The 24528-nt window shown below is 47.2% G+C and overlaps 6 protein-coding genes across 12 annotated transcripts in view; 3 read left to right on the top strand and 3 right to left on the bottom strand.

The window, feature by feature from the left end:
• The window catches only part of LOC6539008 (G protein-coupled receptor kinase 2), a 52550-nt gene extending 51712 nt beyond the window's left edge, over positions 1 to 838 (bottom strand). For both annotated transcript variants that reach the window (XM_015193676.2, XM_002099474.3), the window contains exon 1: positions 124 to 838. The gene's annotated coding sequence lies outside the window, so the exon portion shown is untranslated. The remainder of the gene's footprint in view (positions 1 to 123) is intronic.
• A 399-nt stretch (positions 839 to 1237) lies between these two features.
• Positions 1238 to 4300, top strand: LOC6539007 (polyribonucleotide nucleotidyltransferase 1, mitochondrial). 3 transcript variants are annotated; one of them, XM_039376016.2, is made up of 5 exons: positions 1238 to 1420; positions 1486 to 1678; positions 1735 to 2154; positions 2215 to 3435; positions 3504 to 4300. In XM_039376016.2, the coding sequence occupies exons 2-5, from the start codon at positions 1533 to 1535 to the stop codon at positions 4030 to 4032; spliced, it is 2316 nt and encodes a 771-aa protein (XP_039231950.1). In that variant the 5' UTR covers positions 1238 to 1420; positions 1486 to 1532; the 3' UTR covers positions 4033 to 4300. The 3 variants fall into 3 exon arrangements, with proteins under 3 accessions (XP_039231950.1, XP_002099509.1, XP_015049161.1); XM_002099473.4 differs by having other exon boundaries at positions 1238 to 1436; positions 1507 to 1678; XM_015193675.3 differs by having other exon boundaries at positions 1239 to 1436.
• Positions 4265 to 10463, bottom strand: LOC6539006 (eIF-2-alpha kinase GCN2). Of its 2 annotated transcripts, XM_002099472.3 has the most exons (10): positions 10082 to 10463; positions 9844 to 10013; positions 9229 to 9734; positions 8524 to 9151; positions 7898 to 8470; positions 7656 to 7832; positions 7095 to 7593; positions 5978 to 7030; positions 4947 to 5920; positions 4265 to 4888 (listed from the first exon to the last, which is right to left on the bottom strand). In XM_002099472.3, the coding sequence occupies exons 1-10, from the start codon at positions 10145 to 10147 to the stop codon at positions 4762 to 4764; spliced, it is 4773 nt and encodes a 1590-aa protein (XP_002099508.1). In that variant the 5' UTR covers positions 10148 to 10463; the 3' UTR covers positions 4265 to 4761. The 2 variants fall into 2 exon arrangements, with proteins under 2 accessions (XP_002099508.1, XP_039231949.1); XM_039376015.1 differs by lacking the exons at positions 9844 to 10013; positions 10082 to 10463 and having other exon boundaries at positions 9205 to 9346.
• Positions 10439 to 12529, top strand: LOC6539005 (UDP-glucosyltransferase 2). The gene is made up of 3 exons (XM_002099471.3): positions 10439 to 10580; positions 10648 to 11138; positions 11198 to 12529. The coding sequence occupies exons 2-3, from the start codon at positions 10907 to 10909 to the stop codon at positions 12526 to 12528; spliced, it is 1563 nt and encodes a 520-aa protein (XP_002099507.1). The 5' UTR covers positions 10439 to 10580; positions 10648 to 10906; the 3' UTR covers position 12529.
• A 126-nt stretch (positions 12530 to 12655) lies between these two features.
• LOC6539004 lies at positions 12656 to 14325 on the top strand. The gene has a single exon (XM_002099470.4). It carries the CDS (start codon positions 12754 to 12756, stop codon positions 14233 to 14235), a length of 1482 nt encoding a protein of 493 aa, XP_002099506.1. The 5' UTR covers positions 12656 to 12753; the 3' UTR covers positions 14236 to 14325.
• A 114-nt stretch (positions 14326 to 14439) lies between these two features.
• LOC6539003 (Y+L amino acid transporter 2) lies at positions 14440 to 24528 on the bottom strand. Of its 3 annotated transcripts, XM_039376017.2 has the most exons (10): positions 24046 to 24526; positions 19016 to 19338; positions 18261 to 18507; positions 17256 to 17329; positions 17052 to 17197; positions 16767 to 16981; positions 16472 to 16701; positions 16165 to 16417; positions 15988 to 16049; positions 14440 to 15753 (listed from the first exon to the last, which is right to left on the bottom strand). In XM_039376017.2, the coding sequence occupies exons 2-10, from the start codon at positions 19301 to 19303 to the stop codon at positions 15751 to 15753; spliced, it is 1518 nt and encodes a 505-aa protein (XP_039231951.1). In that variant the 5' UTR covers positions 19304 to 19338; positions 24046 to 24526; the 3' UTR covers positions 14440 to 15750. The 3 variants fall into 3 exon arrangements, with proteins under 3 accessions (XP_039231951.1, XP_015049160.1, XP_015049159.1); XM_015193674.3 differs by lacking the exon at positions 15988 to 16049 and having other exon boundaries at positions 24046 to 24528; XM_015193673.3 differs by lacking the exons at positions 15988 to 16049; positions 24046 to 24526 and adding an exon at positions 21888 to 21993.

Below are 24528 nucleotides of genomic sequence, written 5' to 3'. Positions count from 1 at the left end.
ACGTGTGTGTAATTTACAGTTACCGTTAAGTGCTTAAGTGCAAAAGAGGGGAACAGCCACCGAGTTGTGGCCAACGCGGAAAGTAGAAAATAAGGTGATTTCAAACTGATTAATGAGGCTTACCTGTTTGTTTGATGTTCTATTTAAAGCGCCACTGTGCGTTTCGGCTGGTTGGAATTTTCGCAACAATTGTGCGGGTTCTGATAAGAAAGCGGGCGTTGATAAGACGCTTTCCCTTCTCTCTCTCTACCACTCCTTTCGCACACCACGGCAATTGCAGCATAAACAATTTGAAAGAAGAAGAAGCAGCGACACGCCTAGTGGGCAATTTTCCGGCTTTTTCGTTGGAAAATCTGCGTTTGTTTGGCTTTGCGCTCTTTTTTGATTTGCCTTTTGGCTTTGCGCAAGAATTACTCTTTGATTTTTTGTTTTTCTTTTCAATTTGACCGCATTTGTCGATTTTGGTTTTCTTTTCGGTTGTTGTTGCGGCTCTCACCAAAATTCACACACACAGTTGCGCTCTCACACATGCACAGATGGGCGGGCACACAGAAACACACACACGCACACTACGACACACGCGGCGTTTCGTTGACGGAAAAAATACGAAAAATACGGCGTGAAATTTCCAGCTTTTCTCGACAAGGCTCGAAACACAAGGGCTCAACTCTGTTGCGGTTTCCGATTGGAGGAGTGGCTCTTCTAAGACGCTACACGACGACGTTCGCAACTGGGCTTTTTGCAAGTCCCCAAGACTAACGATGGATCCGCGAATTGCCTGCTCGAAAAATATTGGAGTCTTTTGTAAGACCGTCGTTGAGTTAGTGAAAGATGCCATCGACTCGCGGCTAAAAAACTCCAAACGCGTAACAAGATGCACTAATTTTGCCGTTCTGTGCAGTGCTAATGGCCCAGCTAGTTTATAGCTAGTTTGCACTTTCTCGACAGCTAATCAGGCAGAATTGTGTTGAATTGGGGGTGGCGGCAATATTGACTATTTTGAACTATTCCAAAACGGACCGTCTACTTTTATTCACAGCTCAAAAAGAATTTAATTGCTGTTTGTTGCATGCGACATGTACATTGTATATTATTGAGAAAGGAGTTGGCAGCACTGCTGATTTGACATTAGCGAGCACATGAACCAAGTGTCTAAAACCTTTTATAATATATCTTATTGGAAACGAAATTTTATTGTTTACTCGCGCTGAATTGGGATTAAATTATTTTTAAGACGCAATCTTAAATAAAGTTCGTAGTTGTTTATTCAAAATTTTTGGAGTTTCTTCGCCAGGTGGCAACGCCAAACGCACACATGTTGCACACTCTACCTCTTTTTAAATGGGCATCACAATACTGAGATAACTGAACTAAACAATATAAATAGTTGAAGCGCACCAGATCCTAAGTCTCAAATAAAGTACAAGGCGTCAATTGTAAGACTTCGACCATTAATGATTATCTAATATAACCATTGTAATACAGGGTACACACCTGTCGCCACAGCCGGAATTAGCCGGCACTTTTAGGTAATGGCCATGATTTTCACAAGGAAATCGCTGAAGCTGCTCAACTACCGCCTCAAATGCCTAAGCTTGTCCTGTCCAAGTGGAAGGAGGGGAATCCAGAGCAGTTCCAACGCAGAAGCGCCCTCCGTGGAAGTCAACTTCAGCAATGGGTGAGTCGGTGGCCTCCACTCCCAGTTCCCATAGTAAAATTCCGAATCCTCCACAGACGTAACATGACCTTCAGTTCCGGCCGCTTGGCGCGTTTTGCGAATGGAACAGCTGTGTGCCAAATGGGCGACACCGCCGTCATGGTCACCGCGGTGGCCAAAACGAAGCCAAATCCCGGCCAGGGTTTCATGCCTCTGGTGGTTGACTACCGACTGAAAAACGCCGCCTCCGGCAGGATACCCATGAACTTCATGCGCCGGGAACTGGGTCCCTCGGAGAAGGAGATCCTGTCCGCCCGCCTCATTGACCGCTCGCTGCGTCCGCTCTTCCACAAAGACTATCGCACGGAGACGCAGCTGGTGTGCAACATGTTGGCCATGGATGCGGTGCACAGTCCGGATGTCCTGGCAATCAATGCCGCTTCCATGGCGCTTTCTCTTAGTGATATTCCCTGGAATGGACCCATTGGTGCAGTGCGGTAAGTAGTCACGAGCGAATCGAACTGGTAACCGTTTATAATCCTCCTGATCCTCCACAGCGTTGGCCTCTGCGACGGCGAGGTGCTGATCAACCCCACGCGCCGGGAGCTGCAGAGTTCGCAGCTGGATTTGGTAGTCTCCGCCACCAAGCAAAACCTCGTGGTTATGTTGGAGGGCAAGGGCAACGTGGTTCTTCAGCAGGATCTGCTGAAGGCCATCAAGCAGGGCACTCGCGAAGCCCAGTTCATCATCCACGAGATCGAGCGACTGCAGAAGGCCTACGGTCGACAGAAGCGCGAGGTGGAAGTGACTGCCGATGTGGATCCCGAACTGGGGAAAGCTGTGCGCAGCATGTGCGAGATGCGACTGAGAGAGATCTTCCAGGACTCCACGCATGACAAGATCTCGCGGGACAATGCGGTGAACGAGGTGCGCTCCAACGTCATCGACAAGGTGTGGAGTTCGTTTCCGGACACCGAACCGTCGCTCATCGCCGAGCAGTTCAACCAGACCAGTAGAGCCATCTTCCGCGAGCTGATCTTTGAGCGGGGTCTTCGCTGCGATGGACGGGACTACGACCAGTTGAGAAACATTTCCTGCCAGGTGGACATGTACAAGCCTCTCCACGGATCCGCTCTATTCCAGCGCGGTCAGACGCAGGTCTTCTGCACGGTTAGCTTGGACTCGCAGGAAAGCGCCATGAAGCTGGACTCGTTGGCCGCCTTGGAAAGCGGCGGCCTGAAGGCCAAGAACTTTATGCTGCACTATGAGTTCCCGCCGTATGCCACGGGTGAAGTGGGTCGTATTGGTCCAGTGGGTCGCCGGGAGTTGGGCCATGGAGCCTTGGCGGAGAGATCGCTGCTTCCCACCCTGCCCAATGATTACCCCTTTACGGTGAGACTCACCTCTGAAGTTCTCGAATCCAATGGGAGCAGTAGCATGGCCAGCGTTTGTGGTGGCTCCTTGGCGCTCATGGACGCCGGAGTTCCAGTGAGTGCGCCTGCAGCAGGTGTGGCCATTGGCCTGGTCACCAAGTACGAGAACGACGACACGAAGCACCTGCAGGACTACCGCATTCTCACCGACATCCTGGGAATCGAAGACTACATGGGCGACATGGACATGAAGGTGGCTGGCACGAGGAAAGGCTTCACCGCCATCCAGGCGGACCTCAAGATACCGGGCATTCCTCTCAAGGTTGTGATGGAATCGCTGCAAAAGGCCACCGACGCCAAATCCAAGATTCTGGACATCATGAGCGAGGCCATAAGGGAACCTCGGTGAGTGGACTTCACCCAAACTACATGGTTTCATTTGCTAATTTCATAATACCCCCGCGATCGTTTAGCAAATACCCCAAGGACAGCTGGCCAGTGAGTGAAACCCTGACCGTGGAGCCGCAGCAGCGGGCGCAGCTAATCGGTCCCAGCGGCCTTCACATGAAGCGGATTTACTTGGAGACGGGCACCTCCCTAACAGCCGTCGATGAGACCCACTTCAATGTGTTTGCTCCTTCTCAAGCGGCCATGGATGAGGCCAAGGAGCTGATCGAGGGCTACATGGTGAAGGAGCGAGTGCCGGACCTGGAGTTCGGCGGAATCTACACAGCCAAAATCACCGAACTGCGGGACACCGGAGTAATGGTCATCCTGTATCCCAGCATGCCGCCCGCCTTGCTGCACAACTCGCAGCTGGACCAGCGCAAGATAGCCCATCCCTCTGCCCTCAACCTCGAGGTGGGCCAGGAGATCCAGGTCAAGTACTTTGGCCGCGATCCCGTCTCCGGCTTCATGCGCCTTTCGCGAAAGGTTCTTCAGGGACCCGCTCTGGGAATCCCCCGCTCGCTCAACAAATCCGCCGGGGAGAGCGGAACGTGAGTTCCAACATGGAAATTAACTTGTACATATAGCCTTCCTTATGTTTCCGCTGCGGAAAGACGCCTTCAACACTTGAAACTTTATTGTAGGCTAAAAAATGTTGTCCTTAAAAGTTGTACGTATATAAAATATTGGATGAAGATTCACACCTTTGTCCGTCGTCGGCTGTATAAATTAATTGTTATTGCTGGATACAAAACCAAGTTGCCATTTGTAAAACACTTAAGAAGAATTTTCTCTGAAAATATTAGCCTCTACTTAACTTTAATTTCGAAGTGCAAGAATATTCCTTTCAGTTCGGATACGTAAAGTCTTGTTTAAATATAGTTATACAAATTCAAATAGGATTTTTTTTAAGTTTCCAACTATTCCTTTGACTTAGGCGCGAACAACATTAGCAAGGATTTACTTTTAACGAAGTAATAATTAAATAAGTGCCTATGAACTAGAGCTTTCATTGAAAAAGCAATCAATAAATTGGCAGAATAGTGTTCCTATCCAAGGAAATAAGTTCTTAACCATTTGCGATGGATGCAGAAACAAACAATCTCATCAATTTTGATTCGCACAAACTAAGTCTATGAACATAATTTTGATTCCAAAAATGCAAATGGCACGGAAGACAGCCAGTTAAGTAGAATTTCGGCCAAACTATTTGTGACACTTTCCAGCTTATACTAATGGCTGCTCTACTAAGTAGTGGCGCCGATTCGAAGCTTCTGGTGTTGGCTAGATAATGACGCGGTAGTAGGAATCGGAAATGCTGTACAAGGCCACAATGGGAGTCTTGGCATCGCCCAGATAGTCCATCACCTCTTCGTTTATCTCGGATATATAGCGCTTGTACTTCGAAAATCTGTGAATGGTTGAAACCGGATGAAAACGGAGCAAATAGAAATGATTGAACAACTTACCGCTCGATCACAAAGTTGATTTCCGGTTCAGTCTCTCTCTTGCGTATCTCGCGAGGATTGATGGCCCCTACAATGGCATTTACAACAGCTGGTGGCAACTCCACCACCAGGACCACGAAGGTCTCTTTCTTGAGGAACTGGGATAGCGTTGAGCTCATCTGCTGGGCCACCTGGTTCTCCAGGCGCCTTTTGTAGTTCGCCGTAGGCTTGTCGTGGGTGAGAAACGTCACCTGGAGATTCGGCAGCTGGCTGTAGCTGTTCTTAATGGTGGCATTCGATGCGGAGGTGCTCAGGCCATTCTCGCCGCGCTCCCTTTCCTTGCCACCACCACTGCTTCTGCTGTCGCCACTACCCGTGGTTGACGACTGGCTGAAGGTGTCGACAGTGGTTCCATTGAGTCCATCAGTTCGCAGCATCTTCTGGATGAACTCCACCAGTTCGGTTCTGGTCAGGTGACGCTCCTGAAAGCGTTCCCGCTCGAAAGATCTCACTCGCAAGGATCCATTTTCCGCCACTAGGATGACATGTAACGCCCCAAGGCGAGCAAGATCCTGCGCTTCATCGCCCAACTCGCTGGCGGCCTCCACAATGCCGCAACGGATGCCAACCGACCACAGCAGACGCATGATGTAGGTCACATCCTTTAGCGGCGGACGGGTTCCACACACGCAAATGCCCACATCTATCGCCCGACAGTCCTTAGCGTACTCCACACCCACAGCAGCCACCAGTTTGTCCAGGGAAAACGTCAAGCCCGCTCCACTAAGCACTCCTCGTGCCGGCATGGCAGGATTAAACTTCTGCGCCTGCTTCTGGAACTCATGCAGCATGGAATCGTATCTCTCCCCAATCGCCAGAACCGAAGGATGACCAGAGCGATTCGGTTTCAGATCAGCGGTCATCTGCCACACAATTCCACCGTTGCTGGCACGATCGAAGCTGATGGGCAAGCCAGCCCATATGTGTATAGGACACTGAAAGGGAATGGAAACGGTTAGCAAACAGATTGCCTTGAAAAGTAAAGTACTTGCCTTTACGCCTAGGCTGTAAGCCAGTCCCACCACGGTTTCAAGTTCCCGTAGTGCTCCTCTCGCCAGTGAAGCCGCTTCGCCCTTTCCGCGCATCAAAGATTTCAGCGCGGAATCGTCGACCGTGCTTCTGGAACCAGTCAGCAGAAAGTTGGCTAACAACATGTCCATCAGAGTTTGCGCAGATGTTCGCGACTTTTCCATAATCCCTGTTATGCTCGAGTGAAATTGGAAGCGTGAGATGCGCGACTCGATGAAGTCCATGGTGTTCTCGAACAGTGCTCCATACTGAGCCTTTGGTACATTGCAGAAGATGAGGATGGCCCTCAACAGATTAGTGTGATTCATGCGGATCGCCAGATTCTTTTCCCGCAAACGGGGCAGTTCACTGGTGATTTCAAAAGCCAACGATAGCAGCTCCGCATCCACCAGGTGGCTTCCAGTTGTGGGTGCAATTATATCGAAGGAGCAGTCGTAGCTTTGTTTGGGATGGAAATTGAACACTCGCTCCTCCCGATACACACGGTCCACGCAATAGCGCCGAATGAGATTCACGCTGTTCATGGTCACGTGGCGGGCAAACTGTGTCCGCAGGTCGCAGGGTAGCACCACCACACATCCCGAGTGGGTCATCAGGTGCACGGCATTGGCGTTCGCATTCGCGCTGCTGTTCCTTGCGGAAAGTGGGGACAGGAGTGGTGAGTCCACCTCTATGGCTCCGTGTTTGCGGAACAGATTCACGACCTTAGCCTTAACAAACTCAATCACGGGGTTCAGGGACACTATATCGTCGATTATGATGGCCGAGTTCCAGGATTTCATAGCTCGGCTGCTACCCAAGTGGTAGGTGTGTTCCAGCACCTCGTCGCTCTCCTGTTGAAGACACCTGGCGACCAGGTTCTTGTAGGCCTTGCTCTGCGGATTGGCGAGCGCGTGACGCAGCATTTCCTGCAGCTCATTGGCCTCCAACTGGGCTGGTGGAACCAGGTCTGAGATGAGCAGCTCCTCCGCCGTAGGTCTCTGGGCGGGATCGTGGTTAAGAAGCCACTGAAGCATCTTAAAGATAGATAAAGAGTTACAGTGAGAATTTGAGCGTTTATCAGGATGGCAACGTGTTTACCTTCACCGTCTTCTCATACTTGGGATCCTTGAGCATAGCATCCGGTATATTGATGGAAACATTGCGAAGGGCCATAATGGTCTGAGCCCGCTCCATGCTTGTGTCGAACGGTGGTTGGCACATCTCGAAGAGAATGACTCCCAGGGTGTACATATCAACCTTCTGGTTGTACACAGACTTGGAAGCATTTCCCGTCAACTCGGGGGCCACGTAGAGAGTGGTGCCCACCTTACCAGTGCCAGTGCCGTCCTCCGCACTGGTTATCTGGTGCACAGGCGCAGGTGCTGTGTCGTGGGCCTGCAGGGCCAGAAAACTGGTGGTGGCCAGACCGAAGTCACCGATCTTGATCTGATCGTGCGAGTCCAAGAAGATGTTAACGGGCTTTAGGTCCCGATGAATAATGCCTTGCTGGTGAATGTGCGCGAGGCCCTCGGCGATCTCCCGAAATAAACGCCACAGTCGATCCGTGTCATTGAAAAGATTGTCATCGATTGCGGTGCTATAATTTAATTGAATAGATTGTTAATTGTTTGGAATTGGTGAAGCTTTCGAGAAACATACCGCAGTGTGCATTTCTCGCAGAACTCCATCTGAATGTACATGACCTGCATCAGAGGTTTTGGCGAATTGGTCTTGCCTCTGGTGGAATCCTCTTGCTCTTCGTCGTCGTAGACGGCCACCTTGCCGTTGGAGTCCACAAATTCAATGCCATCCGAATCGGAGTCCTCCATGTTGGGTCTGATGGATACAAACAGGTGTTTACATTCGTTTAACTTAGAGCAAGGGTTAAAGCTAATTCTTACATGTAACCGTTCCACATGCTGGATGAGCTGTCCTCTTCATCCTCATCCTCCTCCAAGGTGGGCCCAAGCTGTGGTGACTTGGCAGGCTTCACGCTGAGGTCCTGCTGGCTCTGGGACCACTCACCACCCAGCAGTTTATCCATCTCAGCGGCATCTGCGTCATCCACACTCTCTATCCAACTATTAAAGTATCGAACTACGTTCTCATGATTCAGCCGCGAAAGTAGCTCCACCTCGCGCGTCATCTTTTTGTACAACTGGCGACTCCTCGCGGGCAATGGAATGCGCTTGATGGCGTACTCTCGGTTGTCTAAAATGTTGCGCACCTTTAGGACGTCGCCAAAGGCACCCTTTCCCAAGTACATGAGCACCTCGAACTCTGTTCGCAGGCGGGATTGGCTTAAGGCCAGTGTCGGTATCTGGTAGGGCATGGCGGGTCCAGTGCGCTGGACGGTACTAGGATGCTGCTGCAGTGGTAATGGCATCACTTGCTGCTGGCCATTGTCGACGTAGAAGCGTAAGAACGGATGCTCCAACAACTCTGATGCGGAAAGCGTGCGGTCCGAGTTGCATCTGAAGAAAATATTGGGTTAGATAAGGATTACGATTTCATATCAGATAATTACTTGTCTACAAAGTCGCGCATCTCATAACTGTTAGTGGGCATTAAGCTCTCCACCAGGGCACCTAGCGCGGGTAAATCTCCGCAACTGCTGCTTTGTCCAGCTCCGCTCAGAAGTTCTAGAAGATTGGGAACGAGCGAAAAGTCTGATACCCGCACATTGCCGGTGTTGTCCATAAAAACCGTGCTGTCGAGCAGGTGACTGTGGGATACACCCTTGTTGTGTAGGAATATTAGGGCATCCAGCACGCCGCGCGCAACCATCCGTGCGCCGTCCATGCACCAGCCCAGCGAGGAGGAAATGCTGAACACGCTGGTGCCGAGCAGGAAGTCCTGGACCAAATATACAAGCAAGCCTTCCTTCCGCTTGATGCAGAGCACGCACTCGTAGGAGACAAGATTTTTATGCTGTAGTTGGGCCAGCGTGGACACCTGCTTTTCAATGGAGGCCATCACTTCGTCCACACGATGATTGCCCATGCACTTTGACTCGCTGCTCCAGTGACACTTGCCTCCGCCGATGCACGGCTGCTCCAGCTGGCTGTACTTGATGTTCCATTCTGTGATATAGAGCAGCTGGCCGCTGTGCATGTCTATGCCAGTGTAGGCGATGCATCCTCGTTGGGAGTGACCTAGGAATTTCGTACAACAAATTATTTGGTAACTACGCATTCAAGACAAAAACCTCATACGAAGAGGGACCGCTCACCAACGCAGCATCCTCGCTGAATTTGCCTGCCCATCTTGTGGAAGTAGAGCGTCTCCGTGTTGCGGTGATCCAGACATTTGGAGGGGTAGATGTGACCACGATAGTAGGGCGAGGAGTTCTCGGAGCTCTCCGACGAGCTGGGATGCCGTGGGTTAGACTCGCTCATGCTGCGCCGTGGTTCGCCGCGCCTTTTAGTCTCCGTCTTAAACATCTCCTTGCGCCGCTCCACCTCGTCGATGAGCGTCTGGCGTTGCAGGGACTCCCGCTGCCGCTGCTCGTCCTGTAGCTCCTGGTCGCGCTTCTGTTTGTCCTGCAGCATCTGATCGTAGAAAGAGCCCTTTGGCGGCTTGTTGTGCTCGAGGAGAAAGGCCTGAACGGTCTGGGCCAGTTCATAAATCATCACCTCGCCACGTAGCTCCTGGGACTGAGCCTGCAGCTGGCTGCGCAGGGCCTCCAGCACCTGATCCGACATGCCTTTGGACTCCTCGAGACATATCTTAGGGGGCCTGCGAAGAGCTTGGTTTACTTATGTTGTGTAATGCTTGCTACATTCTAGTGATTAGTACTCCAGTTCGAAATTCATGTTTGTAATAAAACGTGGAACTGGGCTCTTACAGTTTTGGATACTTCGAAGGACAGGTGACGTGCAGCTTGGTGCAGACGTAGGTTTCCAGTCCATTGGAGGAGTCTCTCAGTGGGGTGAGCTGTATCCGTATGTCCGTTGGCTTCCACAGGGCAGGATTCGCCTGGGGTCGCAGGTCCTCCACATCGCCGCCAAAGATGGACTGTTCCAATAAGAGGGAGCACTTTGGTATTATAGTATATAGTTTGATGAAACAGCTGCTCCGCTCACCTTTATAACCTCCAACTCCTGCGCTTGCCGCTCGCGGAAGGATTCCTTAGCCTTTTCGTCCGCCATTTCTTCATCAAATCTCAGCTTAGTGGGTAAGTCCTGACTACATCTGGGTGCTTTGGAATACTGGAGCGGTCGTTCCTCCGGATTTCTCGCCGGGTTATTTCAGCCGGTGTGTAATTTCATATACTGCGCTGGCAGCTGTTTTCAAATCAGCTGCGTGCTGCATTACTTTGCTGCAGTACTCGACTTGAATTCGATGGGAAATGAAGTACTGCGCGAACTCCTGGCGTTTTTGTTGCGTAAAGAGACCAACCTGTTGCGCTTTTCCAGTGATTTTTCCGGAAAATGAAAATCTTTTGCGTATTTTGTACTGATGGCTAGCGGTGCACGAGTGTCGATAGCACGCCTGCAAGTCCATCGATGACACTATCGGCGGTATCGATATTTTGGCGCCAACGTTCGATTTTGTTGTCTTTTAAACTTAAGAATCGCAATGGTTTGTTTTAAATATGCTGATAAATTCTGAAAATAAAATGGAGATAAATGTTAATTTTCAATCGTAGGTCTTACACACAAAGAGAGATTGCCAATTGAAATGAGAGAAACGCCTCATGAAGGGATTCCGCGATAAGCACTATTCAATCTACTTTTTCACTGTTGACTTTCGTTGTTGGTTTTGCTTATCTAATTGAAAATTTGACAATTGTTACCCACAGCGCAGCGGCTTAACCTTATCTTAAATGGAAATAGAGTTTTCATTTGATGATCTGCAGCAGTTAGTCTTCTATTTCATCTCAAAGGCAGAACTTGCCAAGTGCAATTATGTGGCCAATCTTGCTGCTGCTGTGTCTTCTTCCTGGTTATTTGGAAGGTGCTCGCATCCTGGCAGTGTTCCCCTTACCAAGTCCTTCGCATTACTTCTTCGCCTTACCCTATCTTAAGAGTTTAGCCTCCCTGGGCCATGAAATCACCAGCGTAAGTCCGTATCCACAAAAGGAGCCGTTTGAGAATATACACGACATTCCAGTTCCGGAGGTTTTCGAAAACTTTAATGGTGAGTTAGGATAACCATTGATGTTTTGTTGAGCTGAAATACTAAAGAATATTTTTCAGAAGTCCTCAGGATTGCATCCACTCCCAGGAGCACCTGGCGAAGTAGTGATTTCATTAACGAATACGTCCTGAATCTTACAAGGACAGTGCTAAATAACGAGGGAGTGCGTCGCAGTATCCTGGGCCCACAGAAGCCTCACTTCGATCTTGTGGTAATGGATGTTTGGCGATTCGACGTTCTGATTGGCCTGGCTGCCTATTTCGATGCCCCCATCATTGGATTGGGTTCCTATGGCACCGACTGGAAGATCGACGAATTGATGGGCAACATCTCACCGATGTCGTACCTGCAATCTCCCTCCTCAAGATTTTACGATCTGGAGGCTTATGGACAGCGGTTGTCATACCTTGTGGAGCGAACTCTTATGCATATCAACTATAAGTGGCGACATGTGCGGAAACAGGAAGCTCTCTATAGGCAATACTTCCCCAGCATCGCTGAGAGGAAACCCTTGTCGAAGATATCCAGGAACTTTTCTTTGGTCCTCCTCAATCAGCACTTCACGCTCGGTCCCCCGCGTCCTTATGTTCCGAATATGATTGAGGTGGGTGGTCTGCATGTGAATCCGAAGCCAGAGGCTCTTCCCGCCGAGCTGGACAACTTCATCCAGGGTGCAGGTGAATCGGGCGTTATCTACTTCTCACTTGGAACCAATGTCAAGAGCAAATCCCTATCCGAGGATCGCCGAAAAGTGTTGCTCGAGACATTCGCCAGTTTGCCACAGCGAGTTCTTTGGAAATTCGAGGACGAGCAGCTGCCGGGGAAACCATCGAATGTGTTTATAAGCAAATGGTTCTCGCAGCAGTCCATCCTGGCCCATCGCAATGTAAAACTCTTCATAACCCACGGTGGCCTACTGAGCACCATTGAGAGCATTCATCACGGAAAGCCCATGTTGGGTTTGCCCTGTCTCTTTGATCAGTTCCGAAATATGGCACATGTCCAGCAAATGGGTCTTGGTTTGGTTCTCAACATAAAGGAAATGACCAGTGAGGATTTCAATTCGACCATTAGACGGCTGCTAACGAATAAGACTTTCGAGGAGACGGCGAGGATCACGGCGGCCAGACATCGGGATCAACCTATGAAGCCCCTGGACACGGCGATCTGGTGGACCGAGTATGTCCTGCGGCACAAGGGAGCTGCTCACATGCAGGTGGCCGGCAAGGACTTGGACTTCGTAAGGTACCACAGCCTGGATGTATTCGGCACCTTTTTAATTGGCGCTCTAGGTTTGCCAGTAGTCATTATTTTTTGTATCTATGTTATTTTAAGGAAATGCATCTTACAAAAAAAGGATACAAATGAGGCAATAAAGAAGATGCAGTAAAGTTCTTTTTGGTTGCAATTTTTCAAAAATGTCCATTAAATAAATATTTTAAATTTGGTATGGTTACCTGATGCATTTGGAAGAATGCCACCATTCCCTATAATTTAAGATGAACATTCAAATCATGCAATGAGTTAGTTGTCTCTGATCAAACTCCACTTTTAGACAGTCGAAATTCTAGTTTACAAAATTTGATTTAAAAAAAAAGAAAACAAGTTCTTGACCATGAACAGACCTTCGGCAACCAAAAAGGATCACGTAGTGTTGGTCACCCTCACAGATGCCAAGCGACGTGCTTACTTGGATGACCAAAGTCTGGAGAACGATATACGGCTCCTGGACAGCAAGTCCATGCTGTTGAGGATGCCGAAGAGCACAGCTAAGCCCGCCAGCTTGGGGGAACCTCCTCGTTACTACCGCCACTTGGAGTTCGACGGCATTGGCTACGAATACGATGGCCATATTAGGAGTGAAGTGGGCGATTTACTAGGTCAAATGTTCCGACACCGTCGCCATGGAAGTCTGCTGCGCATCTCATCCCAAAGGAACCACAATCCCAGCCTCTTAACCCGTCTCTTGGTCACTGAAGTGGACTCTCTGATGGTCGAAATGCGCTGTCGCCTGAAAGCAGTAAATGTGGACTACTTCGATGTCCGCAAGTTCGAAATGGTCAACATGTTGGTGCAACCCACTGCGGTGCCCAAACGCCGAAGGGTTTCACCGAGCGGAAAGAGTGTGTCCAGCACCAAGGAGCTGTCTCAGTGGCTGACTAACGATCTCACCCCGTTAAGGAGCCGTGCAATTGGGGATGACTACTTGCACTTCGAGTTTGTGTACCGGGATAGCCTGGTCTTGGAGCACAGGATTCATCTTTCGGTGTTTCACATTTTCGGCAGCGAGAACCGACCAGATTTGGTGGAGTTCTTCACGAGTTTGCCACGAGGCAGGCAAAGTGGAAGCACTCTGCTGAACGATTGCCTGAAGGAGTCCTTTGACTTCAAGAGCCCTGCTCCTGCAGTGGTACTCTTCGAGCTGCCCATAGCTTCTGACTTGAAGGACGCCAGGCGCAAGATCTTGAAGGTGGCCGATGTGGCCTATGAAAGTCTCGAGAAAGCTCGCAAAATGATGTCCAAGTCCAAGTGCAAGCCCGTCTCTCAAAGTTCCACTAACCTGAGCAAAACGAGTAAGTCATCCGGAGCGCACAGCTCTCTAAGATCAGTGCCGAATATTTCCCTGGCCCACTGGCGTCGTACGGCCAAGTTCTCAGATGAGGACTACAATGGACTGGCCCTTTGGTACGGGCGCATAGACTCCAAGTTCGCAGAGCTGAAACTGGCCATGGAGCAGCACGTTGTGGATCTGTACAGGAGGAAGAGTTTGGATCTGCGAAGCGAAATAAGATCAATACATCAGGATCCGAGCGAGGAGACCGACGAAAGTGGTGGCGATGGAGTGAGACCTCAGAGGACGCCCAGAGATCTTCATACCTCCAGCAAAGTATACTCCCAGCTGAAGAAGGATTTCCAGAAGCTCGAAACTGAAGCGGAGGCCACTACTTACGCCCCAACCCTCAAGGTCTACATCAGCACCAAGAACTACGAGCTCTCGGAGGCGGAAAAGGTGCTCAGGCAGAGGGAGGTGGAGAACCTGAGACTCGGCTTGATCCAGTATATCGGTGCATCGGACTCCAGCGTTTCGGGGGACTAGAAGTTTAACTAAATGTCATCCCACACTTGTGATGTCTAGTGAAACTCCTTTTCCCAAGTGCACAAATAAATAAATTCGTTATCGTTTCTATTTCCAGTGAAACTCCTTTCCCAAGGGAACAAAAAAATAAGTATAACACATTTAGTTTTTGTTATCGTTCTTATTTCCAGTATAACTCCTTTTCCCAGTAAAACTCCTTTTCCATTTAGTTTTCTTTATCGTTCTTATTTCCAGAAATACAGAGGTTGTAGGGTATACATCATATAGTATAATATAATATACATTTATATATAAATACAATATTATTGTCAACAATATGTTTCATAGTAGTTAAACTGATTCCCCAGTTGCGGCTCCATATTTTATGTGTAACAGTTAAATAGGTAAATATGTGAATGCTAAATAGGCAATAATCTTTTTATATGAATAACACTAAGTGACGAACACTCAAAGCAACAACAACTAATGAAAGTTTAAATCAATGCTAGATCAATTCGTAATTAGACAACAATTTGCATATAGTGTTATTCTCAGCATATTTAATATGTATGTTGGCAATGTTCCTGTTCTCGTTCAACAACTTTAATCGTTTCTCTTGTTGGATATGTGCATTGGGCGATGGTTTTGTATATTGGTTTGGGGTTTGTACAGGTAGGACCCTCTACGATGCACACCTGCACGATGAAACCTAAACTGAGCAACCTAAAAGTACTTTTTAACTTAGACAAATGGAATTTAATTGCGGCGTCACTTAAGCTAGATTCGTTTAAATCAATAATAAGGTAATCAATCGTGCTCTAAAATGTTCATGATTTGTAGGTGCTAAACTAGCTCTGTAGATCCTGTAGATTCTGATGAGTATCTTCAAGCGTTCTTCTATTTCAATGCCTAGTTCTAGTTCAAGCTAAGCCTGGAGCGTGGTTCTAAATGTTTCAAAAAACTGGTTTTCAAATGCAGTAACTAATAAACAATAGCTTTTATCGGGGCTTCGCTGTGTGCTCAACCACTTTCCGGGAATACTTGAAGATCCTAAAGACTCGTTCAGCTCCGTTTAAAAATGCCAAATTCGAACCCAGTTTACGATCAGCTCTGAAAACCTTGATTCCTTGTAGTTTTCCACAGTCTTTCGTATAATTTTGAATCCAGAGCTGATCTTTACTGGGAGCTTCCTCGTTATCCTACTGCGCACTGGACCTGGCTTCAACTTAAGAGTTACGTGTGTATATAAAAATATATATATGGTATATATCGTATAGTCGCCCAGAAGCTGGCAGAAGTTGTTGTGTTTTTTCGTATGTTGTATATCATTGGTTGGCTACACAAAAGCGTTTACGTTGTCTATATAATGCATCTTGCAATCAAGTGGGTGCTTTTAAATGCTTTTCTCTGCTCTTGGCTAACTTGAAATATTATCTCTGCTCTTTTCCCCGAAGAACGTTCTTCACCTTTACACCTGAGCTGGTTTCGTCTGCTTTCCGAGTACCATGAGCATCTTCTGTAGGAATCGTGTGAGGCTTACTGGAAGGTATAGAAAGTATAGGTCGGATTAGATGGATGGCTTGAGACAGGTTCATCTATTAGTTGGCTAGAGTTAGGGGTGCAAAGTAAGTTTGGAGTTGCAAAACTTGTGGTTCGTTAGTGGAGTTAGTAAAGTTAGTAGATCTTCTAGAGATTAGTGCGCAAGTAAAGGCAGGCAAGTGAGTCAAATGGCAGAACCAAAGTAAAACTAGGATAAATAGCAAACTTAAAAACCTTTGACGCCGCTTTGGGACGCACAACCATCATCAGTTTCTGTAGAACTTGTGTCAGTCCGCCTAGAATATCAAAAATGGGTGGGGATCACAGCGTGAATAATTTTCAAGTGAAAGTGAAAATCAACAGGAAGAAAGCAGATCTCAGCTGAGTCAGTGCGAAACCTCAGAAACTTACCCATCGTCTTCTGGAACCAAATGGGCTTGTTCTTCCAGGCGATGAACACCAGGTAGACGGGTATGCTGGACAGGATCATCAGGATGCCGTAACCAGTCTCCACTGGACTGGCATACATGGGCACCACGGTCACGAACATGGTGGCGATAAGGTAGACAATGGGGAACACCATGGGCACTCGGATGGGACGTGGCAGATTGGGCTGGGCCCATCTCAGCCAGGGCAGGCACAGCACAGCCACACCGATACTCAACTAAAGGACGGATTCATGGGTTAAGAGGCTAGAGATATACATTAGATAACTCACCCAAGTGGCAAAGCCCACGTAGTTAATCAGAGCAATGATGTCCGAAACCGTGAGGTACAACATCGATAGAAGGGCCATGGCCAGAACCGCGGGAGTGGGAGTGAATCTCTGGATCTGGATCATGGTGAGGATCTCGGGCATCTGGCCGTTGTTGGCTCCGGCGTAGAAGAGTCGGGAGGAGGTCAGCAGGATACCGTTCACAGCTCCGAACGTAGACATGGCCACAAACACTGGAAGAATGTAAGAAGGTTATAGGTTGGTATCCCTATTATAGATCCTTAATAGAGGAGCCCACCTGGAATGGTCCAGGCCAGCACGCCAAAGGCCCGCTCCGCATAAGTCACCGCCACGGCCGTGGAGCCCAGGACCTCATCCGGGGACAGGATGGTGTAGAAGGAGACATTCGCCATGACGTAGACAATGGTCACCAGGGTGCAGCTGATGGCGATGGCGCGGGGCAGATTCTTGACGGGATCCTTCAGCTCCTCAATGATGAAGTTTAAGTAATTCCTGTCAACGGCAGCGAAACAAATCCAATTAGTAACTGCCTTCGCTGTGATGTGGTGCCTAATCCTCTTACCATCCGTTGTAGGCAAACAGTCCGGAGTAGAAGGACAGCGCGATGGAGGTCACTTTGGCGTCCGTGTTCTCGAACGTAAAGTATTGCGTGTTGCCGAGGTAAAGCTGGTAGACGCCAGTGGCAATGATGATGAACAGGGCCAGCAGCTGCGAAGGGAGCAATAGTTACATGGCCATACAAGGAAATCCCTTCCAGCGGACTTACTTTCGCATACGTAAAGATATCCTGCACAGCAGTCGCCCATTTTACGTCCCAGCAGTTGATTAGGGTTAGCACCACTGCAATGCAAGCGAGCAAAATGAGAAGTGAAATAACTATATATTTAAATATATTATGTATTTGCTGTGTGTGTAAAGGCCGCCTAACCCACATTCGAGCCACCATCACGACTTTGGAGTCACGCCGAAGATATCAGTCCAAAGATGCGAGCGACCCATGTGGGTGATTGGGGATTGGGTGATGTAATAAAGCGAGGAGTTTCATGAGCCAATGTGACAACTCGTTATTTATGGCCCCCTCTATTGTCTTGAGTAAACGCACTTGATTCCGCATAATTAAATCAGTACTGCTACTATTAAGTAAGTAATGCGAGGAAGCGCCGACTATCAACAAGTGCAATGGGGCATTGGGGAATGAAGTTTAGTCGGAAATGATTGATTTTTAATTGCAATGGAATATGCAAGTTGGTTCATGGAAAACTAAAAGGGCAATACTCCCTGCAATTGCTTAGTAATCAAGGTTTATCACAGCATAAGCATTACTCTTATTTATAAACTAGTTTGATATGTAATGAGAGCTGATAAAATATTGAGTTATTCTTATTCAGTGCAATCGGAATTTTGTTATTTTTGCGCACTATTATTAATCATCATGTAAATAGAACGGAATTTTATGAAATATGTAACATTATCAAAGTGCCAATAGAATGTAATTTTATCGTAAATGTAACATGAAGCATTGGTGTTTCATACAAAACATGTTTACTGCTCACTTCCAGTTGGGAAATGTTTCCCAGCTAAATCAAAACAAAACACTCTATTCGCTGATAAGCTGCGATGCAGCTCATTTGCTTACCACTCGGCGGGGAGTGCATTGAAATTGTTTCTAATCTATGGGTCAAGTACGCGATGGCAGAGATTGCGGTTCATGGGAGGTTCTTCCGCCCCATAAACAAATTAGCAACTAAACAAATAAAGTATGGTAACTCACGAATGCAGCAGACGGCGAGCAGGCGGGCCGAGTCATCCGGAGGAGCGCACTCCGGGAAGAAGGGCTTCAGGACGTAGGTGCTGAACGTGAGGGCAACGATGGCCTGGGAACAGGGGCGCACGATCATGCACTCGATCCAGAGTCGGATGAAGGCCATGAAGGGTCCGAAGGTCTCCATGATGTACGCGTAGTCAGCGCCCGACTTGGTGATCATCGTTCCCAGCTCCGCATAGCAGTAGGCACCCACCTAAAATATTGGATAAATGTTCAAGGCCATGTTCAATTCTTTAAACTTTAATTGAACGGCAGAATTGAATTGAATTTATTTTCTGCTTAAAGTGCCGCAGGAGTGCGCAATCGTTGTCATCTGTCACCGCCACTGCGGCGTATACGTAATTTTATTGAGCAGGAGCTGGCACTTCGTGCGTTTGACACGGACTTGTCATGTTTGTGTGCGTGCCTTTGGCTGTGTGGGTGTGTGTGGGCGTTGAATTGGGTGCAGGAATTTCAATAATTTCATTAAGCGTCGCAGCGGCACTCTGCCAGCATTCGTAATTGATGGAGAAAGTCCTTTCCCAGTCCCACCCACACGTGCTTTCCACTAACTCCCCACCAGCTGCTCATTCACCAGGTGCTCATTTACACCTGCAGCAAGGGCAACCGGGCAACAGGTGTCTGGTCTGGGTGGTCGCATGCCCTACTGCCATTTACCCATTTGCATATCAGGTTAGCTGTGTTTACGAGCTCGCACTCACCATCGAGAAGAGGCCGGAAATGACCCACACGATGAGGGCCAGGTTAACGCTGCCCGTGTACATCAGCACTCCCGTGGGCGACACAAAGATGCCCGAGCCGATGATGGAGCCCACTATGACGGTGCAGCCATTGAGCAGGCTCATCTTGGCCTTCAGGGTCACCTCTCCCTCTCCTTCTCCGCCTCCGTCTCCATCTCCATTGGTCAACTTGGCGGTTGCATCTCCATTTCCATTGACGATCGAACTCTTTCGCGAGGAGTTCTTGCGGTTCAGAGACTCCGTTTCCATGTTGTCAGCACTGGTGTTTTCTCTTTAAATGTATTCTGAAAAGGAATTAGTTTAAAACATTATTAGCCTAATATGCTAGCAACATTTTCCATTAGTTTGAGCTTTCACAAAATGCTTTGCCTTGGCCTTTTCCGAATTAATTACTTCGATTTGTTTACACCACTGTTTATAGATCCATAAATTGAACGTGTTAGCCAGTTTAAGACTATAAATAGAAATAGTTTTTGCATAGCACGTTATTTAAACACACTGTTGCTGCTGTTAGTGAAATTAATTTTCCGCCATCTAAGTACCTCTTAGTTAATGAACCTGCGTTTTTATGGTGATAATCATTTACTTGTGTCTGGAGGGACACAACGCTCTTCTGGCGTTGACTTTGAGAAATGGCGTGCTAATTGAGCTGAGAGGAAATTTTAAAAATTAAATTCTATATTATGTGCTAAGATGTGAATTAGTGAATTGGTTTGTCTGGCCTTCATCAGATGTCTCAACTTGGTGTTTCACAAATGTTTGTCTGCCATTTCAAATGAGACTTGAAAGCTTAGAGTGAAGGCAATGCCTCTGTTTTCAATGGCAATTCCCTTCCTTCTTTTTCTCAGTGAAAGGTAATTAGAGGTCATTGGCAGCTTGCTCTACTTTTACCCTGGCTTATGAGCGAGTGTTTTGGGCACAGCCTTTACATGTGTTATTTGCACGGAGAAAAACGCTGCCAGATTCGAGTTTATTATTTAATCTCTACAAAATGTGCAATGAACGCTGAGATATTTTCTTCATTATCATTTCGAGGAAGCAATGGACTTCGCCTTAAAAGTATTTCGTCTGCAGTTCGTTAAACCCAAAAAATGTTATATTATTGCTTTCCTTTCACTGCAAAAGCTTGACAGGTCCCGAAGATTGATTGATAGCCACCCAGTGGATGGCACGTGTGAGCCTATGAACTCGACACAAAGCCGAGGAAGTGGATCCCCCGATGGCCACGCCCCTTACATGATTGGGTCATGCCAATTGTTTACCTAAGTTAGCCATATGCCATATGGCAGTTGGCAGTTGGGGAAGGGGATGAGGTGACTTCCTCAAGCGAAAGCAAAGGCCGGTACTGGACCCACGCTCCGCATAAATTAGCATAACATCAAAAGGCGAGAGAAGCAAACAAAACAATGCGATGTGTGATTCAGTTATGGAATAACTGGTAGAATGGCACAAGCAAAACAAACAGGTGAACAAACTAATGAACACCACATCTATAGCTACGATCTACGAGTATAGTATAACCCTCGACTGCTAATTGGCCATCCGATGTTCTTGGCTTAACAGTTGGCCAGCCAAGCCGAACGCGGTGAAAAAGGCCCAAAAGTTCCAATTACTCCAGATCTCGCCTGATGCAATGCTCGAATAGATTATGGATTGTAATGCCAACTATTTAGTGCGGAATTCAGCTGAAACACGATCCGGAAAAAAGCGAAATTACGTCTGTGGAATTCACAATGCAACTGGGCTTGCATCATGACTCAGTCACTGTCTTCAGGGGGTCTCCCGCTTGATTTTTCGTGTGAAAGGCTGTGTCATTAGTTCACTTCGAGGCAAATAGTTCTTTTTATACGTAGCTACCCATTTACTTGGCCCAATTTATGCATGAATCGCGATACAAAGCACTCTATTGATTCATCCAAAATGAAATTGGTGTGGTGTTCGTGTGCGCACCTGAGTCTAAACATAAACACAGAGCCGCAAAGAACTAACAAAATCCATTAATTTTGGTGTGGTAAACAAAATGGCCATTGTGTAGTCCGTATTAATCACAGTATCAGTTTCGAGGCAGTGCTTAGTACAGCCATAGTTAGCTTGGTCTATCAACTAATTGAAGCTAATGGCAAAAAGATTATACACTTTGCTGGCAAAATAACAGCGATATCGTACGCAGGGCCATCTGCATCCCAATTACAATTGATTAGTGAGAATAATATGGAGAGTAATCATTTTCAGGCGGAACAAAATTATATATTTAGAAAGCTAATCAGAAAACATTATTGAAATAAAACCCAGATTCTACCAGTCTGATTTCCTAATTAAGTTTTTAGCTCTCGACTCTGGGTTCAGCTATGCTATCACCATCACATCTCAACCAACTAATTCTTATCAGGAGTTTAATAGGAATTTCGTTTGACTTAAAAAAGAAAACAAGTGAAAACCGGCTTGAATAGCACGATTAGTGCATATAAAAACAAATTCTAAAAATACAGGAATTAAACAGGAATTGAACATTTATATATATACCACAGATCTGCACACATAAATTGTTGTGGGCAGTTTTTAATGGCTTTTTTATGAGTTGCCGAAATCGCCTCATGCGTTTTAATTTGAATTTGTGTTTCACCGCCGTTGCCTTTTCTTTTGAATTAACACCTTTTTAATTTGTCGAGAATAAGAGTATGTTTTGGCGAATTTGTTGATCACAAACACAAGTGTTGCATGCTGCTCACTCAAAAAGCAAGCATTTTCTATCTGCTCAAATTGCATGATACTCGTGTTTGCCCAACGCCGAGCACTAAGTACTAAGTACTTAAGAGGCGATTAGCTCTGCTACCTTAAGAGGACTGAGCGTTTCCCGCGCACCAAGTGGGTTTCACTAACAAGTTCCGCCGGAGAAGCAGAACCGCACGCAAACAGCGGCTAACGCAGACTGCCAACCACCGGCGATTCCATCGCGCTCCGGGGCATCTTCGCTCCGGAAATCTCAGCCAGAGGTTAATCGGGTTCGGGGCTGGTCGGCTGTGTGACTCACCTACACGTCACCACATGCACGGAGAGAAAATGTAGCCTACATCCCACGTCCCTAAAGTGCACTCGATATAGTGGGATGGTGCATATAGTACTTATATCTAGTATGTTTATACTATATATATACAATCTATATCTAAAAACCCGTAAAGCTCGGCTCTGCGCTACTTCGAACGTGTTCGATGTTCGCTCGAGAGGCTCGCTTGTTTCTAACCGGCAATCTCTGAAATTTTGAATCTGAAATTGCCCCGAAAAACGAGTTTTCATTTGTTCTCGTGATCGTGGCCGTCTTTCGATTGAGAAATGGTTCTGTTTCTGGTGCTTGCCTTGTTTTTGGCGGGCGGCAAAAGCTACATGCTGCTTTTTATCTAACAGATACACAGCGACAAGCTCAAGAGCAAGAGTAATTTGGTTGAAGGTTTTCTGTTTGTTTACCCATGTGGTAACCAGTCTTCGGGCGGCACTTGGAACTAAGAGCACTACAGCACCATACAAAAGTATCTTTTGCCGTGTATCTTTTTCTTGCGTTCACACGTAGGTTGCCTTTGTCACTCGTAAATGCAAATTAGATAGATATAAAGACGCTCTGATTTTCGCGCGCATATTCAAATCTATTCCTGCCCACTTGCCGATCTATAATTGAATATATCCGCGAGATGCCGCGGGCTTTGCTGCATCCACACACAAGACTGAATTAAGTCATTCAAAGCGAAGCACAATGGCAAGGCATCTGCAATTTCCCAGTAGAATTTATTTAAGTAACTTGTATCACTGCGAACACTCTCTGCTCTGCCTTTGAGCGTTACTTCAACCTAAATTTCGCCCCGGGCCACTCGAGTTTATTGACCAACGAAACAAAGGCTGAGGACCAGGCTTTGAAGATTTGATGATTCGACCGACTGTCGATATTTATTTGGATCTGTTCCGCGGCCGGTTTTTGGTTCCCAAACTGAAATATTCAAGTGCCCATCAGCGAGTTGCTTAATCTCAGCTTTATTAGCAATTTGTGTGCATAATCCCGAATTAACGACAATTGGCCGTGCGTCCAGCGACGTCATAGCCGCCGGTTAGAAGGTATTCCTAAGTGCGATAATCTTATTAAATTAAATTCCGACTTCTCTGCCGCATTTGTGGCACTTTAAGAGTTCTTCAACTCGTTACTCAACCGCTTTACTGGGTCTTAGGATCTTGTTTGGCATACAAATGAATTTCAATTCTGAGCTCGATCAGCTGATTGTCTTGGCTGCTTAAATATTCAATTGAAGCTTTTCAGTCTATAGAGTATCCTCTGTATTTCGCTCATTAATTGATATTTTGTTCTGCCTAACTAAATTGTGTGTTTAATTTTTAATCTCTGGCATCTGACATCGGCTGACAAATAGCGGTTTTCAGACTCCGACAACAATTTAAGCGCTTTCATTAAGTTGAATTTTGTGATGCATTTGGCAAATGCCAATAAATTTCAGGCTGCCCCTCAAGGCCAAGGGTTTATCCCAATCTTCAAGGCGTTGAACTGGCATAAAAAGGCATAGAGTGTGGGCCATTTGATACCTACACTACACTGGCGTGCCCAGTGCCAATAAACACACCTTTCCAGAATAGGTGGGTCGTGGGTATTATGTGTCCTGCGCCACCGGACAGGCTCATTAATTTGGAGATCGACTGTAAGCCAAGTACTTATCGACGTGGCTGGCATTTCAAGTACAAGCTGACGGCCTGTGACGATTCTGACCAAATGCCAGGTTGGCATTGCATCAGAATCTTGGCTATCTGATGGTAATATCTGATTGAATGGTTAATGGCAAAGCGGCGCCAAGGTGTCTGCCAAAGCTTTGGGAAGCTGTTTGCTGTTGGCGTGGGAAGTTTGTGACGTCAGGCATTTTGGCATTAGTGACGTGTTGGCCCAAAAAAGCGCGCAGAGGGCAAAGCGAAAGGCGAAATGTCATGGATGCTGGCATACTTACACACAAATTTTAATTGATTTTCGGCTTAGATTTGGGTTAAGCTTTAGAAGTGCTCTGGAGTTAAATCAAGAAAGTTCCAAGCATTTTTGTACACTCTGAGATGAATTGCTTAGCACACCTTTTATTCAAGAACTTTAACGTATAAGTTTTTTATCTCAAAATTGCGTACAAGAGCCGCTTTGCTGCCGTGGCCACAGTTCGCGTTCTACTGACGGGCAGTTCGTGGTTACAGCATCGCCAGAAAGCGAGAGAGCCCTCCGCAATCAGAGTACACAATTTCATTCCCTCCGATAAAACACTTCGATATGAGGTTCTCAAGAGCAGGAGCCTTGGCCCTCGGCGGACCACGTTTTTTGAGAACCTTTGGCGAACTGCAAATTACACATTTCGCAGCCGTGGGCCACTCACAACCCCCGGCAATCGTCGAGAGTTCTAAGAGGTTGGTCGTCAGGGGCTTGGTCTTTCAAATTATGCCAGGCCCTT

The sequence above is a fragment of the Drosophila yakuba genome, chromosome 3R (genome assembly GCF_016746365.2).
Source record: "Drosophila yakuba strain Tai18E2 chromosome 3R, Prin_Dyak_Tai18E2_2.1, whole genome shotgun sequence".
Lineage (NCBI taxonomy): Eukaryota > Metazoa > Arthropoda > Insecta > Diptera > Drosophilidae > Drosophila > Drosophila yakuba.
This window is presented reverse-complemented; position numbering and strand designations above follow the sequence as displayed.